This window comes from Lottia gigantea (assembly GCF_000327385.1).
Source record: "Lottia gigantea unplaced genomic scaffold LOTGIsca_5, whole genome shotgun sequence".
Classification (NCBI taxonomy): domain Eukaryota; kingdom Metazoa; phylum Mollusca; class Gastropoda; family Lottiidae; genus Lottia; species Lottia gigantea.
The window spans coordinates 2,669,874-2,693,866 of record NW_008709715.1 but is presented as its reverse complement, the minus strand read 5'-3'; the positions used below and the strand labels follow the sequence as shown (position 1 = coordinate 2,693,866).

Below are 23,993 nucleotides of genomic sequence, written 5' to 3'. Positions count from 1 at the left end.
TCATGAAAAAGATGAAAGAGGAAATATCAGATACAGTGATAAGCATGGTGCACATAGTTGTAAAAATATTATCAATACTGAACCCCAAAAGGAAATAATTCGTAACCATATTAAATCATTTCCTACTATTCCCTCACATTATTGTAGGGCAAATTCCAAGAGACAGTATTTAGAGCCCGGGCTCACTGTACAAAAAATGTACAATCTATATGTTGATAACTGCAATAGAGATGAAATAAAACCCTTAAAATTATATGTTTATCGAGATATTTTTAATTTGGAATTTAACATTGGATCCCATGTCCCGAAAAAAGACAAGTGTGACACGTGTGAAAAATACAAAATATTAACCTCCCAACCAAACGTTAATGAAATTAACGCTCAAACATTACATGATCATTTGAACTTAAAGCAAGAAACAAAAATAGAAAGGGACACGGATAGAAACAGAAAAGATAATTCTGTAGTTGTGTGCTTTGATATGCAAAATGTCATGACGTGTCCGCGAGCTTCAGTTTCAAATTTCTTTTATAAAAGAAAGCTTTCGGTTTTTAATTTAACAGCACATTGTTCTTATAACAAAGTGGCTTATAATGCAATATGGACAGATAATATGATGGGTAGGGGGGCTAATGAAATTGCAAGTGCTTTGTGTGTTATATTACAAAAAGCGTGCGAAGATATTCCAAATATTAATCATCTGATTTTGTGGTCTGACGCGTGTGTTCCTCAAAACAAAAATTCCATAATGGTAACAGCACTGACAAAATTTGTCGAGAGACATTCAGGTCTCATCATTGAACATAAATTTGGAACACCTGGACATTCTTCTACACAAGAAGTAGACAATGTTCACAGTCACATTGAAAAAGCACTAGGAGTAGCCGAAATCTATAGCCCAATATCCCTTGTCAGAGACTTACTTAAAGTTCGACCAAAACACATGAAAGTTATACAAATGAAAAAATCTCAATTCTTTGATTTCCAAAAGGTTTCACAACGATTTAAGTTTAATATTCCATTTTGTAAACTAAATTATTTGAGAATTGATTCTTCCCGACATATGCAGTGTGATTACAAATTTTGTTTTTCTGAAGAATTGAAAACCCATACTATTTCTAGAAAAAAGAGCACCCGGTCAGATGGAAAATGTAAAACCTTTCCGAATCCCTCGGTATTGGAAAAAAACATGACATACTCGAAAGAAAAAATCAACGATTTGAAAAGTATGATGCCATTTATGCCACTTTCTGACTGTGATTACTACAGACATACTCTTGGCATAGACGCTAATAATTAATATGAAATATATTACACGATAAAGCCTTTATTTAAGTGTCAAAAGCATCAAAAAGGTAAAACAGTCAAATTCCCTCCGATTATATTGATTTTTATTGATTGTTACATATTAAAATTACTGGAATATCGTCGGTCGACATATTATCAAAATTTGGTTTCCATATATACAATGGTCAGCTTTTATTACAACATATAAGAAAATGTCTTCAAATATTATTCATTTTATTTTAATTCCATTTTTTTTATTAATTAATCGATCTATGTTTAAAGCTAGGAAATGTGGGATATAGAACGGGTGCCAATATGAGATTGTCTTCTGCTACTAATTCCATATCGTTCTATATCCCAATTCCTCCATTGTCCGTTTTTGTAAAACAAAAATATGAGAAATTTGTAAACATTTTGTCAAAATGAGTTTTATTAAAGTAAAAATAAATGAATGATTTTTCACAACATGTTAATTTTGATATATTCCTTCACTTAATATTGCATTTATATGGTTGTCAAAGTTTCAAATTTGATTTTCTCAAAAACAACGAGAACGGAGATAGAACATTATAGACCTGAGGTGACGATATCCTAACAGCTATGTCAGGGATCGGGTAAACAAGTAGAGTAGGCTAAATATCTTTTAGACTTTAATATCCTATGTACAGCATGAATCATGACTAAATTTATTTTTATTTTACAGAAACATGAGATTGAACCAGGCACTGTATTATTATTGTTTTTTGTAATTACCTCAACCAGCGTAAAGCGTGACTAGAAATTGAAAGTCGTGTATCTCTAAGTGGCCTTAAATATTTTTCCTGTGATGACATTTATCTTTTCTTATTAATTTCATTATAAATACGTCGATTTGTTGATTTAAGTATGTGATAAAGATGTTGAAATAGAATTTTATTATTATTATTATTATCACCCACTTCAACTTGGCTGCCACTTATGTTGAAGCTCGGTTAGCGAGAAAGTCTTAAAGGGACAGATTCGCCATTTACGGGCGTTGATTTGGGTCTTGAATATATGTAAATAGGCCTAGTCTCAAGAAGTACAGGAAATGTACGGAATTCGCATAATTCCTTCAAAAATACACTAAAGTAGGAATCTCGCTTTCTATAGCTATATTTGTCTTTTCTGTATTATGTCCAGTCTCAAAGTCTGTTTAGCTTTCAAACGCGGGTAATTCTGTGGACACTACTAGGCCTACTGATTAGCGTATATAACTTATTAATTCCTGTTTCTGAGACTGAGAACGATTGGTCAAACTGATGGCGAATCTGTCCCTTCAATTCAGGAAAGCATTCAAAGTGCCATTTAAAAGGGAAGTCGGCATTTTCGGGGATAAGAAGGACAAAAACGCACGAAAATCGGTACTTCGATGAAAGTATTGATATAAGGGCCGAGGAACGGGGAAAAGAGATAGCGGACAAGAAGGATAGAACAGTGCAGAAGATAACTAGTTTTAGAGAAATGAAATGAAATGAATGGAGTTTTACGTCCTACCCTTCTACACCTTGTGGGCTAATGAAGTCGGAACTAGTTTTAGAGGAGAAATGAAACGAAATGAAGATTAACTCTTCCGTACCTTTGGCTAACGATGACGCCATGCGGAGTGCATTGTGAGAAATTTTGACATTAGCTTACCTTTTTCGATTACCAACTATCGAGGGATCTGCACATCCTGTAGATTGGACCTCGGTTTATTGTCGCAACTAAATGTCGTCAACTAAATGCTTTTTCCATGTCAGCTGACAGTCACTGACAGGAGAAGAACGGAGTTATAGATAAGAATCAGAAGAATTTATTTTAGGTATTATAGGGACTAGCAGAGAGTGTCCAGTAGGTTTTCTATTATATTGAGAGGTACAGCTCACTGCATGTACCTCCGTGCTCTGCTTCGAACAAAGTAGCCTACTTCGAATACTTATCAAGGCTCACCAATAATAATCCGACTTGATATAAAACGTTAGCCTACTAATTAAATAGAGAATATCCTTTCCAATTCACACTTTTCCTATTGAAGATTCCAGATAGATTGCACCAATGAAGTCTAAAATTAAGCCTAAATAATATTAGGCTAGCCTAATAATAAATAATCATAATGTAAAATAAGATACAACGAATGCAGTTTATTCTGTCTTAATGGTTTGAATAGGTTTAGAGTAGGCCTAGTTTAGACGATCGAGTGTTGCCTGATATCAGGCCTAGGCGTACTTGATTGGACAAATATTCTCTTGAAATAATATAATATGATTTGATTTTCATTTACAGATTGTCGATATATAGCCTAATTTGAATTTGGCTGATAAGATATTGGATCACCAAAAGGTAATTTTGAAACGCAAAATACAATGCGATACTGCTTAAACAGTGGCGGTGTCAGCCTCTGAAGGCCAAGGTTGAGATTCAACAGCTTCCGATAAAGATAATACGCACCTGAGGAGACTGTTCTTCCCCACGAAAATTTGTGAAAATTAGAATTGATTTGGTGTATTCTTACATATTTGGGGCGAAGACGTGTAAAATTGATAGCCAGCTTATTAATTTGTTAGATTTGTGAGGTGACAAATCATTTTGATAACAGACTTGTTCTACTAGTTAGCCAATACATACAGTTCTGTGATAAGATTTCTTCGGACTACGCTGAACACAACCGGAAGTTGCCAACTAAAGGGGCCGCTTAACTTATTTTATTTGGTTTAAGCGATTTAAAAACTCTACTTTTGGTTTGTTGATATTTTTGTTGTCAGGAGAAAAAACTTATAAGAGAATGAAATATATCAATTATCGAGCACTCTCTAGAATCTTGCAAAACTTGAGAATTAAGTATGAATCACAGATGTCAACAAGTAAATGGAGTGTGAGGACATCACAAGAAACTTCACCAAGCTACCCACTCGACTCTGGTTTGCGACATTACAGCAAGACATCAATAACAAGGTATTCATCCAAGTATCTAAATATAAAACTAATTTGCCTATGAAGGTGGTAGAATTTCTGATATGCATAGCACTGTAGAAAGCTCAAATTGAGCCTATCATCTGTGAAGAATAATACATAGTCTAATTTTATGATGTGCTACCAAGTAATTCAATTTTTTTGGTGTATCAAATCCGTTACAGATTCTTTCGTGCAATGAATATTAGCTTTCAAATTCTCAAAGCAAAATAGGTATGCCTCAACAAAAATCGTGTGACAATTATTTATTGTTTCTTGTTTATACTAAATGTATGTCATTTGATCATCAGTTGGTCATCCATTCTAAATGAAAAGTTATTTCTCCAGATGCATCCAAAACAATGAGCCAAAAGCAGAAAGACCCAGAGCTCAAACAACAATAGATCAGGAAGAAATTGACAGATTTTCAGCTTTAGCTCAACTATGGTGGGATGAAAGTGGTGAATTCGAAGCCCTTCATACTATGAACGAACTGAGAGTGCCCTTGATAACTGACTCTTTAATTGAACAGAATACAAAAGCCTCAGGAAAGAAAGATGTGAAAATTGACCAACCATTGGAAGGTTTTAAGATATTAGATGTTGGTAGTGGTGGTGGAATTCTTACAGAGGTAAAATTATTTAACAAATATCAAATTTCTAGTAAAAATGAATTAAGTCACCAATTTGTTGATTGGTCCGAATTCTTAGTGGGTTTCAAAAGATTTTTTGTTACCTTCAACGTTTCAAGTTATAAAAATTTTTAATGCTGAACGTGTTAATGACATAATTGTTGTTTTTTTTCGTTATTTATTTATTGAATGCATCTAATTACAAAATAACAACCTGTCAATCTTAACAAAATAACAACTTGTCAATCTTAACTGGGTGCATCATGCCCCTGCTAAGCCCCAACCTTTCGTATGGAGTCACTTTTGAGAATTCCCCTGACCGCTTTCTTAAATATAATACAAGTTTGACTGTATATTTAATTTGTGTTTATTGGCAGCCTCTAGGAAGATTGGGAGCCTTTGTTATTGGTGTTGATGCTTCAGAAGAAAATATTAAAATAGCACAAGCTCATGTCATGCATGATGAAAAGTTAGCAAGGAATATCAAATATATTTGTGCCACTGTAGAGGATATGGTGGAAACAGAAGAGAGATCATTTGATGCAGTTATTGCTTCTGAAGTAGTAGAACATGTGGCAGATAGAGATATGTTTCTGAAAGCTTGTTGTAAACTGGTTAAGGTAACAGTCTGATAAAAATAGATGTTTTCTATTCATACTTTTTCAGTGGGTTACAGCACTTGCCATCCATAAACTGAGGAAATATTTATGCATTACATATTCTTAGTCATTTAACTATTTCATCAATCAAATGCTTTATTCATCAAGGCTTTATCTATCACTTTGGTGGAATTATAATCAATGTACTGTTTAACAATATCTCGTTTTGTCAGTCCATTTTATCATACCACCAACAACAAATTTTATCCATTATTTTTTTTTATTATTGTAGCCAGGTGGATCTCTATTTTTAACAACATTAAATAAAACAAGAATGTCTTATTTAGCTGTTGTAGCATCAGAAAGGGTATTAAATCTTGTTGCTAGAGGTACACATGATTGGAATAAATTTGTTTCTCCAGAAGAAGTACAGTATACTTTAACTCAAAGTAAGAAATCTTAAAAATTTCGGCTTTATAATGTAAATTGATGGAACATTACACATAGCTTCGAACAGGATTGGGATGATAGGACTTCATTTCCATTCTTCCACTAGCAAAAACTTTGCTGTGTTATTCCAGCACTATGAAGATTATTTATGATTTAAAATGTCACAAAATTACAAATTGATTAAATTGTAAACCATGAAGGTACTTTGTTAAGTTAATTTGCTGTCAGACTGTGCTTAAATCCTTATTGAAAATATAGAAATAAACAGCGTATGTGGACATGGACATAATGATTTATAGAAATGTTTGAAAAAAGCTATTAACAATTATTTAAACAATGAATATTAATCACTTGTTTTTGCAGATGGATTATCAACACGTTTGGTACATGGTATGATGTATAATCCATTAAGCAAAAGATGGAGGTGGATTAAAGATACAAGTATTAATTATGCTATACATGCTGTTTGTACAGATGAAGCCTTACAGTTAAATAAAGTAACTGTGGAATAAGTCATCTCATGATCAGTGGCTTTTGACGTTTAATTAAATGTTCTTGACAAGAAGAACATGGAAAATTAAGGAAATTGTGGAGATTTCCCCTTCAGAACTTGGTTTAAAACATAAAGTATTGAAAGTATTGTTGCAGAAAATTGGTTGAAGTGGTTTAAAATGTACACACCAGATCAAGGGTGTCCTAAAGGAAAGTTCTTCTTCATTTGTTCTAAGTAAAAATATTACTAACTAGATCAAGATATCTGAATAAAGAGAACACAAAATAATAACAATAAACTTTTTATTTCAAAATTTTGTGTATAATTTAGTAAAGAATAATGAGGTATTACATTTTGTAAAATATTGAGTTTTTCTTCTCTAGATATTCTTACTGTTGTGTGACTTAAAAGTCATTAGATATGCAAATTCAAACAAAATATATTCTGAAACAGCAGACATCAATGAATAATGATTGATTTCAGACCAAATGGAAATAGGAAATTTCATTACAAAGATTCGACTTAACAGATTATATCTAAGAACTTTAAAAATTTCGAAACATTCCAAACCGATGCGTGAATGAATACTAAATACAATTTTCCCATACCTTTAACATATCATATATATCCTGAGAATTCCATGACAACTTGTATTCTGAGAAAAAAACTCAAGAAATAGCTGACAATCTTGTCATTCTGACACAATTGTCTCTTGTTTTTCAACTACAGCAATAAATAATACGATTGATTTATATGAAAAGAAAAAAGAAACAAAGAATTTAGTGTTTCTAAAAATATTAACTCTAGGTCTGGTAGATTAGTTGTTTGTTATAAATAGCTAATAAAGTAAGAAGAATGAAGTAACAGAACCACTATTAAATGTTCACTTTACCATGTGCTTAAAAACACAAATAACATACATTTAAACAATATAAATTCATTTTTGGGTTGTTGCAAACCTTTTTATATATATTAATCTTATTATAGATTTTACAGAATGGAGTCAAATCTACTTTTTACATGTGACAAATTCAAATTTTATCTTGATAATAAACTGCAGAATTCATACACAAACAACTATGTAGAAATAACAAACATGCGTTAAGTAATTTGATTTTTCTAAATTTTTATTATTTTTTATGTTATTTTATAAATAAGTAAAGAAAACTAAACAATATATTTAAAAAATAAATAAATAAAATTTGAGACAGTTAATCTATAAGACTAGTATAAGGTTATAAATAAATAAATTAATACAAAAATACCACACAACTTCTCTAGAATCTTATTTTACTTGCAAATGAAAGAAAATGGCCAGCAAAGACATTTCTTCTGAAATATTTAACAAGAAATAAAATAAAATTTAGGTCATTTCTAACAAATATATAAATAACATCTAGGCATAATCAGTTGTTGCTTGTATTGCCAATATAACCATTTATTTCTTAAAATTAGCTTAGTAAACGTTGCTTGTATCCCTATCATTTTATGTATTATAAAATTCTTTTGAGTTTATAAAATACAAAATAAAAAAAAATCTTTATAGCATAAATATCCTTATTAAGTTTTTATTATGCTATTAACCAGCACCAACCACCCCTCTCCAATGCATGATCACATTAAAATAGTTAAAATTAAAATACAGCATTCAATACACATCCATTAATAATCCCAATCTCCCACTTGAATTTAAAACCTAATTGTCCCTTCCTTTCAATTTCAAAATTGTTTATGGCACAAATATATTGCTTACTAGTTCAAAAGTCTGATTTATGGCTTCTATGGGTTCATTTTAGATAATTGTTGTTAAAAGAAATGTCTAGGAGAGAGACCACCAAACATTGATAATGGCATTTCTTGTTGTAAATGAGTCATTGTAACTTTGCCTATTTCATCATCATTATAATCATCTTCCTTAAATTTGTTACTTTTACGCAAAACAACATGAACATTGGATAAACTGGGATAAACTGGTTCCTTTGGCACCTGAGGGTTCTGATTTAAACACCCAAAATATTTATCTTGATGAGCAGTAGGGGGAGGATTGGTGGTATTTTTTAATTTAGTCTCTGATAAAGATATATTGTGTGGAGATGTTAACTTTGGTGATGTTGGGCGAGATTGAACAGATTTATCTGATCGAGCTGAAGAACACCGCAAGTTTTTCATTCGCCACGTTTGAATGGTATCTGTAGAAACTGTTAATGGAATGAATTTCTGTGTTGTTTTATATTTCGTCACTGATTCTATTTCAATAGGTGAATTCCTACCTGTCTCACTAGATTCTTTGATTGACTGAATCGGGGGAGAAGTAACTGATATACTCTCTTTCTTATTTTGAATAGTAGGTTGAATGATAGTATCTGTTTCTGAAGTCACTATATCAGATGATAAAGTACTAGTAAAATTAAGTAGAATATTACTATCACTAGGACTAGAATCACTAGATTCACTTGCTGATTTCCGTGCTCTTGACTTTGACGAGTGTGATTTTCTTTTTTTCCTCACCTTATGTATTCGGGTACTTTCTATATCACCAACTTTGTTTCTACGCTGATGCAAACGTGCTAAATAAGTTAAAGATGGTTGATGCTTGGGATGTTCTAAATGTAAACCATTTAACACTGCCATGTGTCGTAGTTTCTTCTTGTATTTTTCAGGATTTTTCATGAAAGCTGGAAGTTTAATACAGTCTTTCCGTGCTACCCGTTTTATCCGATTAATCTCATCAATACATATTTTACCCGACATCAATACAGTAAAATCTATATCTTCAATATTACGTAGAATTTTTAATGCTCCTGAAAAATGAATGCAATGCTAACATAATACAAATTGTATTTTGTAGCTTCTCATGGTGACAAATAGAAGCTTACTTTATTGATCTAAACTATTCTGAAGTTTATATTGCATGGAAAAACATTTCAAGTTGTCATCAATACAACACCAATACAGATATACAACTACTCTGGCAGATATAAAACATTAACTCTGATTAAAATGTAAATAATAACACATTACTATAAACTGAGACCTATTGACTGATGTATAACATAAATTATCATACCTTCGAAATAACACTGATCTTTGCCATAACCACCTAAATCATTAGGATCAGCTAATCCCCGCTTTACTCTCATAACATGTTTCCACCTCTGTTCTCTATTGGTAACAAATTGAGCTAGATGATCAAATAACTGTTTAAAATTCATTTCTGTTGATTTACATGCTGTATCTATATTAAAATAAAAACATGTAGGTAAAGCCATTATTACAGAGCAACTATTCAAAACAAGAGCTGGTTAAAGGAACTAAACTGATATGAAGCAATAACATGTATTGTTTTAAATCTAATCTTAATTTTGGCAAAATTGATCAAATTGTGTCTGAAATGGCGAATTCAAGATATATATCATATATAGTAAACAAAACAATATATAAATATGAAAAAATACTTCTTTACTGGTGACTGCATTATTCCTCGTTATTTCAGAAATAGAAGATCACCTTATCAATTATCATAAATATTCATAAATTTATCTATAAACAATAATATCACTGACAGTATTAGCTGAATAAATTATAAACTAACAAAAAGTAACGAAACTTTGTACTGTTATGTTATGTTATGTACTCTTACTTACAATATACTAAAGCAGATAGCCAAAGGTATTTAGCTTTTGAGCCTAAGATACCATGAATTGTAGCCAAGCCTTCTTCATAGCATAGAGAATCAAATGATCCCATGCTGCGTAAACCAAACTTTTTTCTATCAGAATACCACGGCTGTAACCCATCATTAAACATGCGAAACTTGAACTAGTTAAGGTTTTTATTTTAATTTAAAGCTACCAAAAACAAATCAGGATTTTCCTGCCCATAGTCATGATGGAGAAAAAAAGACGGCATCCAAGTCAAACAAAATATTGTTCTGAGTTGTAATCATTATCAAATATGGCATCTCAAATTCACATCAGCCGAGTCAACGTTTACAAAAAATCTGATAGATATTTCAAACAACACACAAAATGATATCAAAGGATACAAAATGAGTTCCTATTTCATGATCTAACAGACACTCTAAACCATGTTCTCTTATGTAAGGATTTTCATCTGAATTGTTTAACCATAGAGTATATCTTCTAGCTTCTGGTTTATTTGTTTTTACAGTTGGACCTGTCCACATCATTTTAGCACTGAAATATAAGCTTACATAACAGAAATGTGACCCACAAAAAAAAAAACAGAACCCTTAAATCAAATCCTGCAAGGTTGAGCAAATTTTGTCTAGTGTATGATTATTCTTTATTGTTTCATGTATCTGGGTCATGCTCTTTCTAACTTCAATTGTGTCACTGAGGTTATTCAGAGCCTATTATGACAGGACATGACTTTTGTGCAGTGAGTCCAAGATGTTTGAAATCTAATAGAATGATATCACCAGACCAGAAGTTAAGTCAAAAAAATTTCAAAAATTATGCTTAAATTTACTTCATAGGATTTATTAAAAAACTTCATTGTTTCTTTTTTTTCTATTGGAATATTGTCCTAAGGTTAGCCAAATTATTTCAGAACAATTTATTCGGTAAGTAAATGTCGATCCTTTTAATTGTCCATATTTGCAAATTTTTGGAATCATAAATAAACCTTACCTACATCCCAAGTTTTTGCACCAGATAACTGTTAGAGATTCATTTAATAAATTCTCTTCTAAATATTTAGTAAGAATGACCTGAGCTTCTTCTTGATTTATACGTTTACCATAACATTCCAGTAAAAAATTATCACCATTGCCGTATTTCTCTTTCACAAGTTTTAAAATATGTTCAGCTTCGCCCAAATATTCAAATCTTATTTGACCTTTGACCGATGATGTGAGTTCTTGAAGATGTGCTGAATCTGTATTATGGACAAAATTTGGTGTGTGGCCATGTTTCAGAAACTTTTCTTTCTGTTCTTGAAGATTCAATGGAATGGTTGTAGGTATGTTCCTGACAGAATGTTGGTCTATTTTAATGGTTTTTACACTGGAGACATATAATTTACTTTTTGACTTTTTTGTCATGCTATGTATTTGGTTGGAAGTAGACTAATTTTGATCACAATGTTTTTGGACAAATAATTAATATGTAACTAGTTGTTTCATTGGTCTGTATAAGATCGAGATTGTTATTTATTTACTTTCTTTATCCTACAAAATAATAAGTCTCATTTGAAGTAAATAACTAAAATGGGTTGGAACTGGAACAGTGTCAGTGAAGTTGAGTGGAACTGGAACTGGAAATGGCAAATTGAAGTTACCGACCCTTGGCCTTGTAGTCTGTGTTTCTATGCATCAGAAGACATTCGAAAGAGAATAATATGAATCTTTATAAAGATAAACTTATTATACATCATCAGTGCAATTATTTTTCATTGTGATAAAAATTAATACTATTTAATTCACTCTAAAAATAGTGTAATAAGTAAACCTTTTCTAAATGGGCGCCATGTTGTATCACTTCCGTTTCTAGGGGAAATTGGGAATTTCCTTAACACGTGATTTGGATTTCTTATGCTATTTATAGCTTAGAGAGGATTTCGAGAGTCGTTTTGGATATTATGTTCATTTGGCAGAACGCTTTGATAGATTCCATCACACGAAGTTTCAATTAACTTACAAACAGCAGGTAGGGGAAAGAAGACTAAATAATCATAAATCTAAAGAAACAGTCACAATAGTCACATCATCCTTTCTAGGCAAGTTGCACTTATTCCATTCCATTCCGAACCACCATGATAAATTAAGTAACATTTTATCAACCATGGCATGAGACCCAGCAGAGATGGGTGGCCAGGAGCATAATGACAGTAATGAGATAATGACTGTGATATCTTGCTTCATTTGTAATTATACCTTGTTTGTATTGTTTAACAAATTATTGATAGAATATCCATGTCAATATACTAATCAAACACACATTATTTTTTAATAATTTGTAATACAAGAAGATGGCAGACTCTGATGATGATGTTCCACAACTATCAGCTCAGACTTTGGCTATGTTACAAGAATTTTATACAGAACAAGAAGAAATAGACAAAAAACTTGAAGAAGCTCAACAAGGGAATATAGATAACTTTACACCACAAGAAGATTGGGTAAGTTAAAGATGTTCTTGTAGATATCAATTTACAAATTTTGCTGAAAAAAATGAGAGAATTCAAACCAAATTCAAAATCGATTTCAACAGTTATTTAAAGCTATATCGCTCTACAGTTGATGTATTGAGCACTATTTTATCAGTGAGAATTTTTGGTTATCTCAAGCATCGACATAATTTTGAAAAAAAATGAACTCAAATAATTAAGACTTTTTGTGTTTTGTTCATATTATTGACATCTATGGTCAGAGTCAGGTTAAATATAAATGGAATAATCAAAATGATGATAAAAACTTCAGATATCATCTATTTCAGCAATTAAGTCAGTTTTGGTATAATGATAGTACAGCAACAAGACTAGCACAAGAAGTTATTCAAGCTGCTGGTATCAATGGCAAGTGAGTAAGCCAACTTTTTTTCTTCAGATTTTCTTTGAGTTCGCTTAGAACTTTAATATCAAGCATTAAATACATCTTAGTTCAGTCATTGCAAGTTAAAAGAGCTAGCTTACACTTTCCGAACGACCACTGAATGTCCTTCCTCCGGAATGGTTATACCTCAAAATTTTCCATATAGTTTTTTATTGGGGGAAATTTGCCAGCACAGTAGTGTACACAGTTAACCATGTGGAAATTGTCAATCTTAAAAATCTGTCTGTTTTTTATAGGATTGCATTTGTTAGTTCACCTACAGCATATAAAAAATTTCGAGAAATCAAGAGAGAAGATCTAAGTGCTAAGTGTTTGGAATTTGACAATAGATTTAAGGTCTATGGTGAAGACTTTATCTTTTATAACTATGAGGAACCATTGAATCTGCGTGTTGAGTTAAAAGGACAATTTGACATTGTGTTAGCCGATCCACCATTTCTCTCTGATGAATGTATAGTAAAAACAGCTCAAACAATTCGCTATTTAACTAAAAATAAAATAATTGTGTGTACAGGTAAGACTCCATGATATATGCAGAAATCTTGAATTTTTTTTTAAAAGCTTTACAATATCTTTGAAATTTGATGAAACTCTGTATGCCAGTTTAGTTGGTAGTTGGATGATGTTTTCATGCCTTAGAAATAGCTATGTAGACACACCCAGTCTCAGAGCACATGGTATAAGGTGTTCTGGAATTGTAAGCAAATACCTTTTCAATTGCCAAATTGACACAATAAATTAAAGTCTGAATTTTGCGGCTACTGATTTGGCTTATGGAGAGGGGTAATGCAGTGCAATGTGTGATGAGAAATTTTGAGAAAACAGCATTATTAGCTTACTCTATTTCGTTTCTCAATTTCAATAAAGTATTTGAACTTGGACTTATGCAGTTTACTATCATTATTTTTTATACGCCCAATTAGATATGTGGATGTTTATTGCTGTCACCCCTGTCCATCGGTCTGTTCACATTTATTGTGAGCACTATAGAGACAACAGTTTCTATTTGATTTTACTGAAATTTGGTGTGATGATTTACATACATGAGATCTTGGTCAAGTTCGAAATGCACTTTATTTCACAATTTTTGACTTAGTAAACACACATCAAAATTAGTTTGTGAACACAATAGAGACTGGAGTTTTCATCCAGTTATAATGAAATTTTGTGTGATCTGAATGACAATGGGCATTAGAACTTTGCCTGGCAAGCTATCTTCAAATATCATTTACAACAAATAAGAATTAAATAGTTCTCTAAGTCTACAAAAATATTTTTATTTACTTGTAGGTGCTGTAATGGAAGAAATGGTAGGAAAATTATTAGGATTGAAAAGACAAAAATTTAAACCACAACATGCAAATGGTCTTCAAAATGAATTTTGTTGTTTCACAAATTATAATTCAGATCTGCTAAATAAAGACTAAAATTTAAAGAATATAATTTGGAAATTTGGAAGGATCTAAATCATGATGGAAGTTATTTAAAGAATCATGCGTTACACTGTAGGCCTAAGGAGGAAGGGGTTAACCTTGCATCTTATACCTCTTAATACCTTATTGCATAGAAGACAACTACATGTATGTATTGTCAACTGCCCTTGCATTAATACCCATGAGCACAAGTCTTCTATCAATGAACAGTCTGTCATGAGTTTGAAGTGACTTATGCAAAAAGGAGACTAATTAAAGTATCCAAAACGTGGATTCATTTGTTGCCTAACTCACAATTGATGGCCTTACTCGGTAATGCTCTAAAAATAGTACACATAAGCTAATCAAAAAAGCTCATACTTCATTCCTCAAAATTGGCTCAATTCTAAACAAAGTAGAAATTGATTCTAGAACACCATATAGGGCCATTTCATACAAACAATCTTTAACTAATAATATCAATTTATTATTAAAATCATGATACAATCAATCATACTGGTCCTATGTATAGATATCACTGCTTAATTGGTAAGAACACCAGTCTGCTGGATAAATTGTTGGTTGTGCAGCAAGATGTTTTGTGAGGCGACACAAGTAAAATCAATCATATCAATATATACAAATTAAACAGTAATATAAAATAAAACTTCAATAATCACAAATTCTATGGTGGTAGTTCTTCATTACTACTAGATGGTTTATTATTATTTTCATCACTTAAGGCTTCATGGGGTGAGATATTTTGAGTTAACCATAAATTAGTATAAATACTATCAGGATTTGATAATAGACTATAATGAGTACCCCGTTCAACCACTGTGCCTTTATCTAAAACTAATATTTCATCAGCATCAACCACTGTTGACAGTCTATGTGCTATAACTATTGTTGTACGACCCTGTGTTATACATTTTAATGCTCTGAGTATGTTCTGAAATGGAGAAAAAATCAAAAAGAAATTTTTCATGGATATTTATATCAAATCATGTGTAGTACCAAAGGATCATGATGGTCTGAAAGTTGGTCCTTCTTGGGACTCTTATGGGAAATTTAAAGAGCTTTATCTACAAATGACTAACTCCTAGCAAGTCAACCATTCCATATCATAAATAATACAATATTGTTTTAAGGCATTTTAACATAAGAAACATACCTGTTCTGTAATAGTATCTAATGAAGATGTAGCTTCATCATAAATAATAATTTTAGGATCTTTTAATATAGCTCTAGCTATAGCTACTCTCTGTTTCTCACCACCTTAAAATAAATCATTTGATTATAAGAAGACAGGGTACAAACATTTGAATTTCGGACAACTTTTGATGACATACGATGTGAATGCTGTAAAAAGTATTTTGGTTGAAGAGAATTGAACAAAAGAGAAGAGTCTTTTGACTTTCTGCAAGTGAGAATGTCAATAACTGACTAAACATCTACAACACATTTCTGTTAATATAAAGGAATTTAAAATTTAGATCTAATCTTAGGATGACCAAAAAATTGAAACTTGGTTCAAATGTTTCAATAATCATATATATATAGAGATTCTATTTTTTAGCCATGGCACCAGACACTTATTGACCAAGTTTTAGACTTTCAATTTGATGTCCATTCTAAGCGGTAGTAATGGATAGCTGAAATAAAGCTCTATCAGACATAACATTTTAAGATGATTATATTGGAACACAAAACACTAATCTACATATAAAGTTATAAGAATCAACTTTATATACCTGATAGTTTAAGACCTCTTTCTCCAACCTGTGTATCATATTGTTTAGGAAATCTTTTATCAATAGTTTCATGTATTTCGGCCATTTTAGCTGCCTCAATCACTTCCTCTCTGGATTTGGTGAGATCACCATATTGTATATTATAATATATAGTATCATGTAGTAAAACACAATCCTACAAATAAAATAATTCCAAGGTTAAAACAGTTAAGGTACAGCCCTGCATTTACAGTTTTCAGAAAAAAGTTTTGTCTTTTCTTCTGATATATTGTGACATTGCATGACTCAATCAATACAAAACAACATTTTGCTAGCTTACCTCGGGCAAGATGTTTAAATTTGTAAAATTATTGGACTTGCATCTTAAAAGCAATGAGTAAAGCTTTATTTGGTTAAAACAAAAGTTCAAATCACCACATCAATCAGATTTCTGTATTGCAATTACTACTCTACAGATAAATATGTTAATTTACTTAAAACATTCTTACAAATCAGAAAAATGAATTAGAATTCCATTATGTCATTGCCCAACCCAACTTAAATTTGTTTAGAAATATACAATACCTGTGGTACTACACCTATGGCTTGACGTAAACTATTAATATCTACATTTAATATGTCTTGATTATTTATACATATATCGCCACTTAATGGATCAAAAAATCGAAATAATAAACGTACTAAGGTGGTCTTCCTACAAAACAAAATTTGGATTTGGGAATGTTATACTTATATCTAAAAAAACCTAGATGGTTCAAATATTAATAGCAAAATATCTGCAATTAACATATATAAATGGTACTGATTTACCTTAAAAAGACTTATCATTTCTACTTACAATTATTCCACTATTCTTGTATAATTTTGTGACAATGACAAATGCTTTTAAGAGGATTTCAAGAGCTTGTTTATGTCCTGTACAATATGTAAAGGAAAGAAAACCCATTCTTACCCAGATCCACTTCCACCAACGATAGCTACTTTTTTACCAGATGGTACAGAAAAACTTAAACCATCCAAAATTCTCTGACCAGGTACATATTCAAAATGAACATCATTAAATACAACATCAGATTCTTGAGAAGTTACATTGAGTAATGGAGCTTCTGGTAAATTCTGAAAAAACTTCATATTATGTTGAATAAGTTCTATTAAGTTTCCAAAATTCTAATGTAAGTTACAGACAGAATTTCTTATAATATTATGATGACTGCTTTTATTTCCACAGGCAATTGTGAAAGTGTTATCCAAACGTGCAAAAATGTATATGCTCCAATAGAGGCTGGTCAAATCAGGGTAGTTAACATATAGAAATAATATGTATAAATTCAGACGCCAAAAGAGAAAACACTTAAATGGCATTAATTGTATTGTATATAAAAGAGGTTTTACCTGAACTTTGGACTTTTGATTGAGAATATTAAACATGTTTCCCATATCAGTTATAGCTGTAGTTAGATCTCTATAAGATGATCCAAGAAAGTTTAATGGTACTGATAATTGAAACAATAAACCATTCACCATAACCAGATCTCCAATAGTCATTGTGCCTGAAAATAATAGAGTAGAACCCTTCTAAACCACATCTTCAGTTCAACAAAGTTCAGTTTTCCAGGAATTTTTGCTGATTCAGTAAAGGACAATAACACTTAATTGAGCACTTGTCAGAACAAGCATTCTCATTCAAGCAATTTAAGCACATTACCTGAAATAATCTCTTTACTTGCAAAATACATCACACCAACTAGACCAGCAGTAAATATAAAATTCTGACCAAAATTTAATTGTGCTAAGGATTTTGAAGTTTTCAAACTGGCTTCTTGATATTTTTTAAGATATTTATCATATTTATCTAGTTCATGTAGTTCATTGTTAAAATACTGAAATATAATATCAATTCCATATGAAACAAGGCATGAAACTGACAGCTTATACTCAATAAAGAGTATAATTAAGTCTCTATCATCAAAAGTGCTTATATAAGGACCCTTGTAATAGTGATGTCATAAAATGCAATTGCAAGTACCTTCGATGTCCAACTGCAAATTGGAATGTTGCCAATCAATGCTATCCTTGCTCACAATACATGTATTTAGGAAACTTTCATGATTGTAATTATATACATACAAACTAAGCTCTATGTTACTAAGTATAACATTGAATATTTACAACAATTTCAAAGTTGAAGAATTCAAAACAGCACCTAAATGGTAATATTGGTCTTAATATTCCTAAACATACCTTTACTGTTTCATAGTTAATAAGAGAATCTATCACTTTAGCTGAGGCTTCTTTTTCCGATTCATTCATTTGTCTCCTCAGTTTCTTTCTATAATAAAACAGATTATTTCATTAACGATACATGAAATGAATATCAGATCTTTAATTAATAAAACAAAAAGTGTATTTAATTATCTTTTTCAAAGTAGTCCTTTCAGTGAGTTCTCGTGCCAAGTATGTCCTAATATTGGAAAGTTAACTGCCAATTAATTGAGCATGTGTCAGCAGCATGAGATGAGATCTGTCAATAGATTTGATACTGTAGGAGGTATAAAACACAGATTTGAAAATGTTTAAGCTTTGTGTAACTGTACCTGTAATTTGTGAAACGAAAAGTGAAGATACCATATGCAAAAACACAGGAAAAGGCAACAGACGTGTATAATAGACCACAAGAATACCACTACAACAAACAATAATATCATTGAGAGATAACCTGTCTTTATACTTAGACTCAGATTGGAAAAATAACATTAACACTGTTATTGAACACTGATCATTGAATTACACTAAATCAGACTTATTTTTCTGCAGAATGAGTTGCTGACCTATTTTTACTTTATCTTCTAAACTAAATATAGCAGCTGACAATTTTTCTGAATTCTAGGAGAGTTGATTGTGTCAAGGGTAATAATTGAATACTACTTACCAAAATACCAGCAACTAATGATACTTCTAATATAAGAGGTACTGTGTTGAATATCATGTTAGTTAAAATAGTAGTTATTCCTCTACAAAATAAGGAATAAGTTCTTTTATCCGTAATCTATACCATTTGCAATATCAATCTAATTTATTCACACAATAAGCAATCAGGATATCACAGATTTTAAAGGTAATTTCTGAGGTTGACTTCAAACATTTTAATTTAAGTAAATGAGTTTCATAATGAAGAGTTAGAAATAGGTTCAAGGTGAAAAAGGCTTTGAAAATCACAAAACAACACAAACCCATATATTGTTGATCACTATAAGAAAGCATTTAGTCAAAATTCCTGTGTTCATAAAACTCCATCATCCAAAACTCTACTAATGATCTTATGTAATCTCATTACAATAAGGCTGTTTTTTGTTGTCCTTGTACCTACTTTGTTCCTTTATCAATAATTGTAGATATAGATCCAGTCTGTTTTGACAAATGAAATGATAGGTCTAAAGAATGTAGATGTAAAAATAGCTTGGTTGCCACTCTTCGTATTGAATTTTGTGCTACATTCGAAAACACTGCATTACGTAATTCTTGGAACCCATAGGCACTAGTTCTGGCAATACCATCTGAAATATAGAACACTGAGTGCTACAAGTATTACACCATTTTTGCAAGGCTGGCCAAGTATGCTCATCTTTTCAAAACACTTCATGTTTCCTTACAAGCATTTATCAAGTATAGAACCATTTCATCACATACAGTAATATAACTTATTATTTCATCTATTGTTCTTAAAATTCTCTGTCAAGTTTTTAGCTAAAAAAAATTAGAATCATAATGCAGATGTACATGGTATGTGACAGCAAGCATTACTTTATGATGGTGTTGTTTCCATGGCAATAATAATCAATATGTTAATACTTACACCCTAGAACCAGAGCTGTAGTTACTGTTATTAAGGAATTAGCACCTGTATCCATATTGTACACATTACCAGCAACTGTATTTAAATTATCAACTAGTGATTTAAATACAAATGGTACACAAGTATTTAATACCTGAAATAGAGAAAACATGTGATTTTACTTCAAAATTGTTGTAATGGATAATTTCAAGCTCTGTATGTCAGACCTTTGGCAACCATTTGGAGGGGTTCAAAGAGTGTCAACATTCTCTCAAGCATTACAAAGCAAATGGCCATCACGAGAACCTCGTACAATGATCTTGCATGTTTATCGAAAAATTTGTGTGCCAAGTTGCTATTAATATAAATATAATGATATTCCAAAATTTCAAAAAAACACAAACCACAAAAAGATATTGTTCAATATTCTGAAATATACAGGTCCAGAAAAACAAACATCTCAATATTTGAAAAAAAAAAAATTTCTGTGTAATTACAAATCCATTACTTACCTTTCCCCCAACTAGCAAAGAAAGGGCAATAACAACTCTGGGTTTAATTCCCTTTTCATCCTTTGGCCATACATGTGTTCCCAAAGCTTTCAAAACTTCTACTGTTTTAATATCAGCACTAGCTTTATTTGATGACACCGGGATGGCTTCTACATGTGAACAAGCACAGTCTCTCTTCTGGGATTTCTTTTGGAAAACCTATTTTGTAAAATTAACAATTTACATTAGAAAATGAAACTGGGACATTGTACAATAAGTTGAAATTCATCAGATATCAAAATCTGTTGCTTTGGAATTTAGCTGTGTTTGTCAGTCACCATTCAGGTACTTTAGGATTAATATCAGAGAGATTTAGGAATTATTAATCAAAGCATCATAATCAAACCTGTTTAAAGAATGACTTTTTCTTCTGCTGGCATTTACGTTGGTGGTGAAAAGTTTTGTATCTTTCATCATCTAAAGCTGGAAACTACAAAAATTCATGTCAATGTAATATGTAATATAATGTAGATCATAATTTCTTTAGCATAACTCTGCAATATCTGGTATGATCAATCGAATGGCAAATAAAGTGATATGCAATATAATTCCAGTCGACCCGGCTGTAAATGGATACAGCTAATCCAGTATAGATCAATGCCAAGAGATTTGTCCAAAGACCAGCTTCAGTTTCAAAATAGCATTGTTAGCCTTAATCCAATAATTGACTCTGTAGGCCTATATACATGTATACCAACGTAATGATGTAATGCGCTTTAAAACTTCAAGACTGATCAAATCAAATCTCTGATTGCCTTCAGGAAATTGGTGGAAAAATTTTCACTCTTCGACGATCGACCTATATTTTGCGATAAATGAACATAACAAGGTGATGACATTGATGGACTTATCATTCTGATTTTAGACAAATATTCAAGTTCACCTTAACAAAATCGGCAAAGGCAAAGGTTGTAGGAGAAATTTGTTGTGGTCCGAACTTCAAATTTCTAAACATAAGATTTGTTCACTTACAAACTGACATGGAACTCTTCTATACTTGTCCTTCAAGATATTACTTGCTCTTCCCGATAAACACGAATACTTGTGCTGTTGATGGAAGTTTGAGTTACAATTTGTTCCGGACTTTAAAAATGAAAGATATTTGGTTCTCCGAAGGTGAATGTACAGAGACATTTCATTACCTCCCCTACCATTCCGAACAAAACTAAAAAAAATGCTATTAAAAAACGAAAATATCGGGAAATAGTGTAAACAAATCATGTGAAAACAGTTTCCTTTGAAGTCCAATCATGTGTTAATTTACCGCCTGAACTTATCAATAGACTAATTTGTGTTATATTCATAATGTAATATTTGTAGTATGTCATTTAGTGCTTTAAATCTGTAATTGTGAAGTTAGTTGTAAATCATTTAGTATCACGGTAAAGTTATTGCACACCAATTTCAACATCGTATTTCATCTGTTCATTGCATAATTCTATTCAAGGGAAATAAAAGAAAAGAAGGTGTATGATCTATTTATTGTTGAAAATGCATAAGTCCAATAGAGCTAAGATGGGTTATCTGATGCAAAAGTTTGAACTCATACAATAACAAAAATAAGTGTTCCCAATGAGAGAAAAAAACTAGTGCTGGGTATTGCCAATCATGATACAATTACCTATTGATATATTTCAATGAGGTAAAAATTACCATTTTATATTCAAAGTTTAAATGTATATTAAATTTATATCTTTGTAACTGTGATATTTGATAATGTACATGTAGTTGATAAATGTGTTTCACTGCCTTTCAGTAAAGTCAGTGTGATTCTATTCACTAGCAAATAAATATCCCCACTTTATTATGGAATAAGAGGTATTGTCCACTCTCAATACATGACCTTGCGAAACGACATACGTATTGTGGCATATTCACCAATTTATCATCCCAGCACTAGTAAGTGACAGAAATTCTGAAGAGTTATCGTTCAGAACTACATCCAATGGCAAAAGAAACATAACTTCTGAAAATACTGAAAAAACTTATGTTATGTGATCTTTGGTCAATAAACTCATTTTACATACAGACCTTTGAAAATAAAGATGAATGTATGATACACCCAAATGACATTTCTCTTGCTACTCACTCAGTGTAGATGTCAAACTAATTACAGCTTAAAATACTAAGTTTCCCATAACTGTACAAGAGTTTTGTATAATGTAATTTATTAATTCTTTAACACAATCACAAGGCAGTAATAAACACTATTTATTTCTAGAAGCCTTCATTTTGTATTGAACTCTTCTTAATATTTGTTTCTTCCATGCTCTCTTTTCAAAATCTGGATTTTTAAGTTCACCAAAATCACACTCATTCTCTGGGTTTTTCACACAAGGTCTTACAAATTTTTCCTCTTTATGAACTATTCCAGGTCGAACAACATCAGAGTCTTGTAATAAAACTTTCCTTAATGTTGACATCTGATTAGGAGATAAGTCAAAATCCACAGTAAAGTAACTGGAATGAATATCAAAATAAATTGTAAAGTAAGTGAAATAAACATCCAAATAAACTGAAAAGTAACTGAAATAAATATCAAAATCAATTTTAGAATAACTGTATATTAAGTTAGAAGAATGGATATTTAAATCATATCTTAAGAATCTGGAATGAACAAACATCAATATCAAAATGTAAACTTTAGATTGAACATCAAAAGAACTATAAAGTACTGAAGTGGAGTGACCACAAAACGTTAGACTGAATTGTAATCAGAATGGTTGTTATAAATCTATTACTATTAGCTTTACATTTATTTATTTTTTCTGACTATCAGAAAAATATTTCTATGACAGTGCATACACACTTGGATTAATAACTGCCATTTATAATACATCCATAAATTGTTGACAATTTACACTTATCAAATATTCTTATTCTACGTACTTCCCTTCAGTGTGCCTATGGCCATGAGATGATATTATATACGGGAGGTTTTTGTTACCAAGATTCTCCATCTGGCGTACAACTCCTCCTCTATCTAAAATATATGTACATGTCCTCTTCAGACAATTTGCCAGCTGTGGCTGAAAAACAAAATATATCATTAACTTTCTTTTTTTCACAGTTGCTAATATCAAACTTCCCTGATGGTTAAGATTTGCATAAACGGCCTATAAAATTAATGTGGGCCTATAAAATTAATGTATGATCGGAGTTTTCGGACTAACTTTTAAGAACACGGTACCAAATAGCGAAAAAGCACTTTTAGGTGAATATCAATCAACCGTATTCATCTTACTCTTTCTAGTGCTGCTCTAACAATCAATGCTAACTCATACGTTGGCATATTTAGTATTTATTTGTAACCAACTCTGTCTAAAGATTTTCTCGTCAGAAGCTAGCCATACAAGATTTCTGGTGCCAGTGGAGTTATAACTTTTAATATACCACCCGTAGACTCGGTTGTCACAGATAAAGCATTTGACTAGCTGGGTCGCACTTGTTATCCGCGTCAT

The 23,993-nt window shown here is 31.4% G+C and overlaps 5 protein-coding genes across 5 annotated transcripts; 2 read left to right on the top strand and 3 right to left on the bottom strand.

Moving 5' to 3' along the window:
- Positions 1-4,010: 4,010 nt before the first annotated feature.
- On the top strand, positions 4,011-7,530 carry LOTGIDRAFT_210097 (hypothetical protein). The gene is made up of 5 exons (XM_009061907.1): positions 4,011-4,239; positions 4,585-4,867; positions 5,245-5,487; positions 5,759-5,915; positions 6,280-7,530. The coding sequence occupies exons 1-5, from the start codon at positions 4,070-4,072 to the stop codon at positions 6,426-6,428; spliced, it is 1,002 nt and encodes a 333-aa protein (XP_009060155.1). The 5' UTR covers positions 4,011-4,069; the 3' UTR covers positions 6,429-7,530.
- Positions 7,531-9,019: 1,489 nt separating this feature from the next.
- On the bottom strand, positions 9,020-11,908 carry LOTGIDRAFT_183090 (hypothetical protein; the record flags this gene model as incomplete). Its single annotated transcript, XM_009061906.1, has 6 exons — positions 11,881-11,908; positions 11,062-11,600; positions 10,455-10,605; positions 10,054-10,222; positions 9,477-9,644; positions 9,020-9,210 (listed from the first exon to the last, which is right to left on the bottom strand). Coding segments are annotated over exons 2-6 (1,092 nt in total), but the record flags the coding sequence as incomplete, so codon positions are not given.
- Positions 11,909-11,986: 78 nt separating this feature from the next.
- On the top strand, positions 11,987-14,419 carry LOTGIDRAFT_210091 (hypothetical protein). The gene is made up of 5 exons (XM_009061905.1): positions 11,987-12,078; positions 12,398-12,550; positions 12,868-12,950; positions 13,220-13,497; positions 14,274-14,419. The coding sequence occupies exons 2-5, from the start codon at positions 12,401-12,403 to the stop codon at positions 14,408-14,410; spliced, it is 648 nt and encodes a 215-aa protein (XP_009060153.1). The 5' UTR covers positions 11,987-12,078; positions 12,398-12,400; the 3' UTR covers positions 14,411-14,419.
- A 661-nt stretch (positions 14,420-15,080) lies between these two features.
- On the bottom strand, positions 15,081-21,686 carry LOTGIDRAFT_154193 (hypothetical protein; the record flags this gene model as incomplete). Its single annotated transcript, XM_009061904.1, has 15 exons — positions 15,081-15,347; positions 15,570-15,673; positions 16,150-16,324; positions 16,714-16,843; positions 17,102-17,265; positions 17,542-17,699; positions 17,855-18,029; positions 18,391-18,478; positions 18,744-18,832; positions 19,079-19,160; positions 19,517-19,703; positions 20,003-20,135; positions 20,494-20,691; positions 20,879-20,962; positions 21,675-21,686. The coding sequence occupies 15 exons, from the start codon at positions 21,684-21,686 to the stop codon at positions 15,081-15,083; spliced, it is 2,046 nt and encodes a 681-aa protein (XP_009060152.1).
- A 308-nt stretch (positions 21,687-21,994) lies between these two features.
- Positions 21,995-23,895, bottom strand: LOTGIDRAFT_229034 (hypothetical protein). The gene is made up of 3 exons (XM_009061903.1): positions 23,777-23,895; positions 23,422-23,561; positions 21,995-22,992 (listed from the first exon to the last, which is right to left on the bottom strand). The coding sequence occupies exons 1-3, from the start codon at positions 23,822-23,824 to the stop codon at positions 22,740-22,742; spliced, it is 441 nt and encodes a 146-aa protein (XP_009060151.1). The 5' UTR covers positions 23,825-23,895; the 3' UTR covers positions 21,995-22,739.
- Positions 23,896-23,993: the final 98 nt, after the last annotated feature.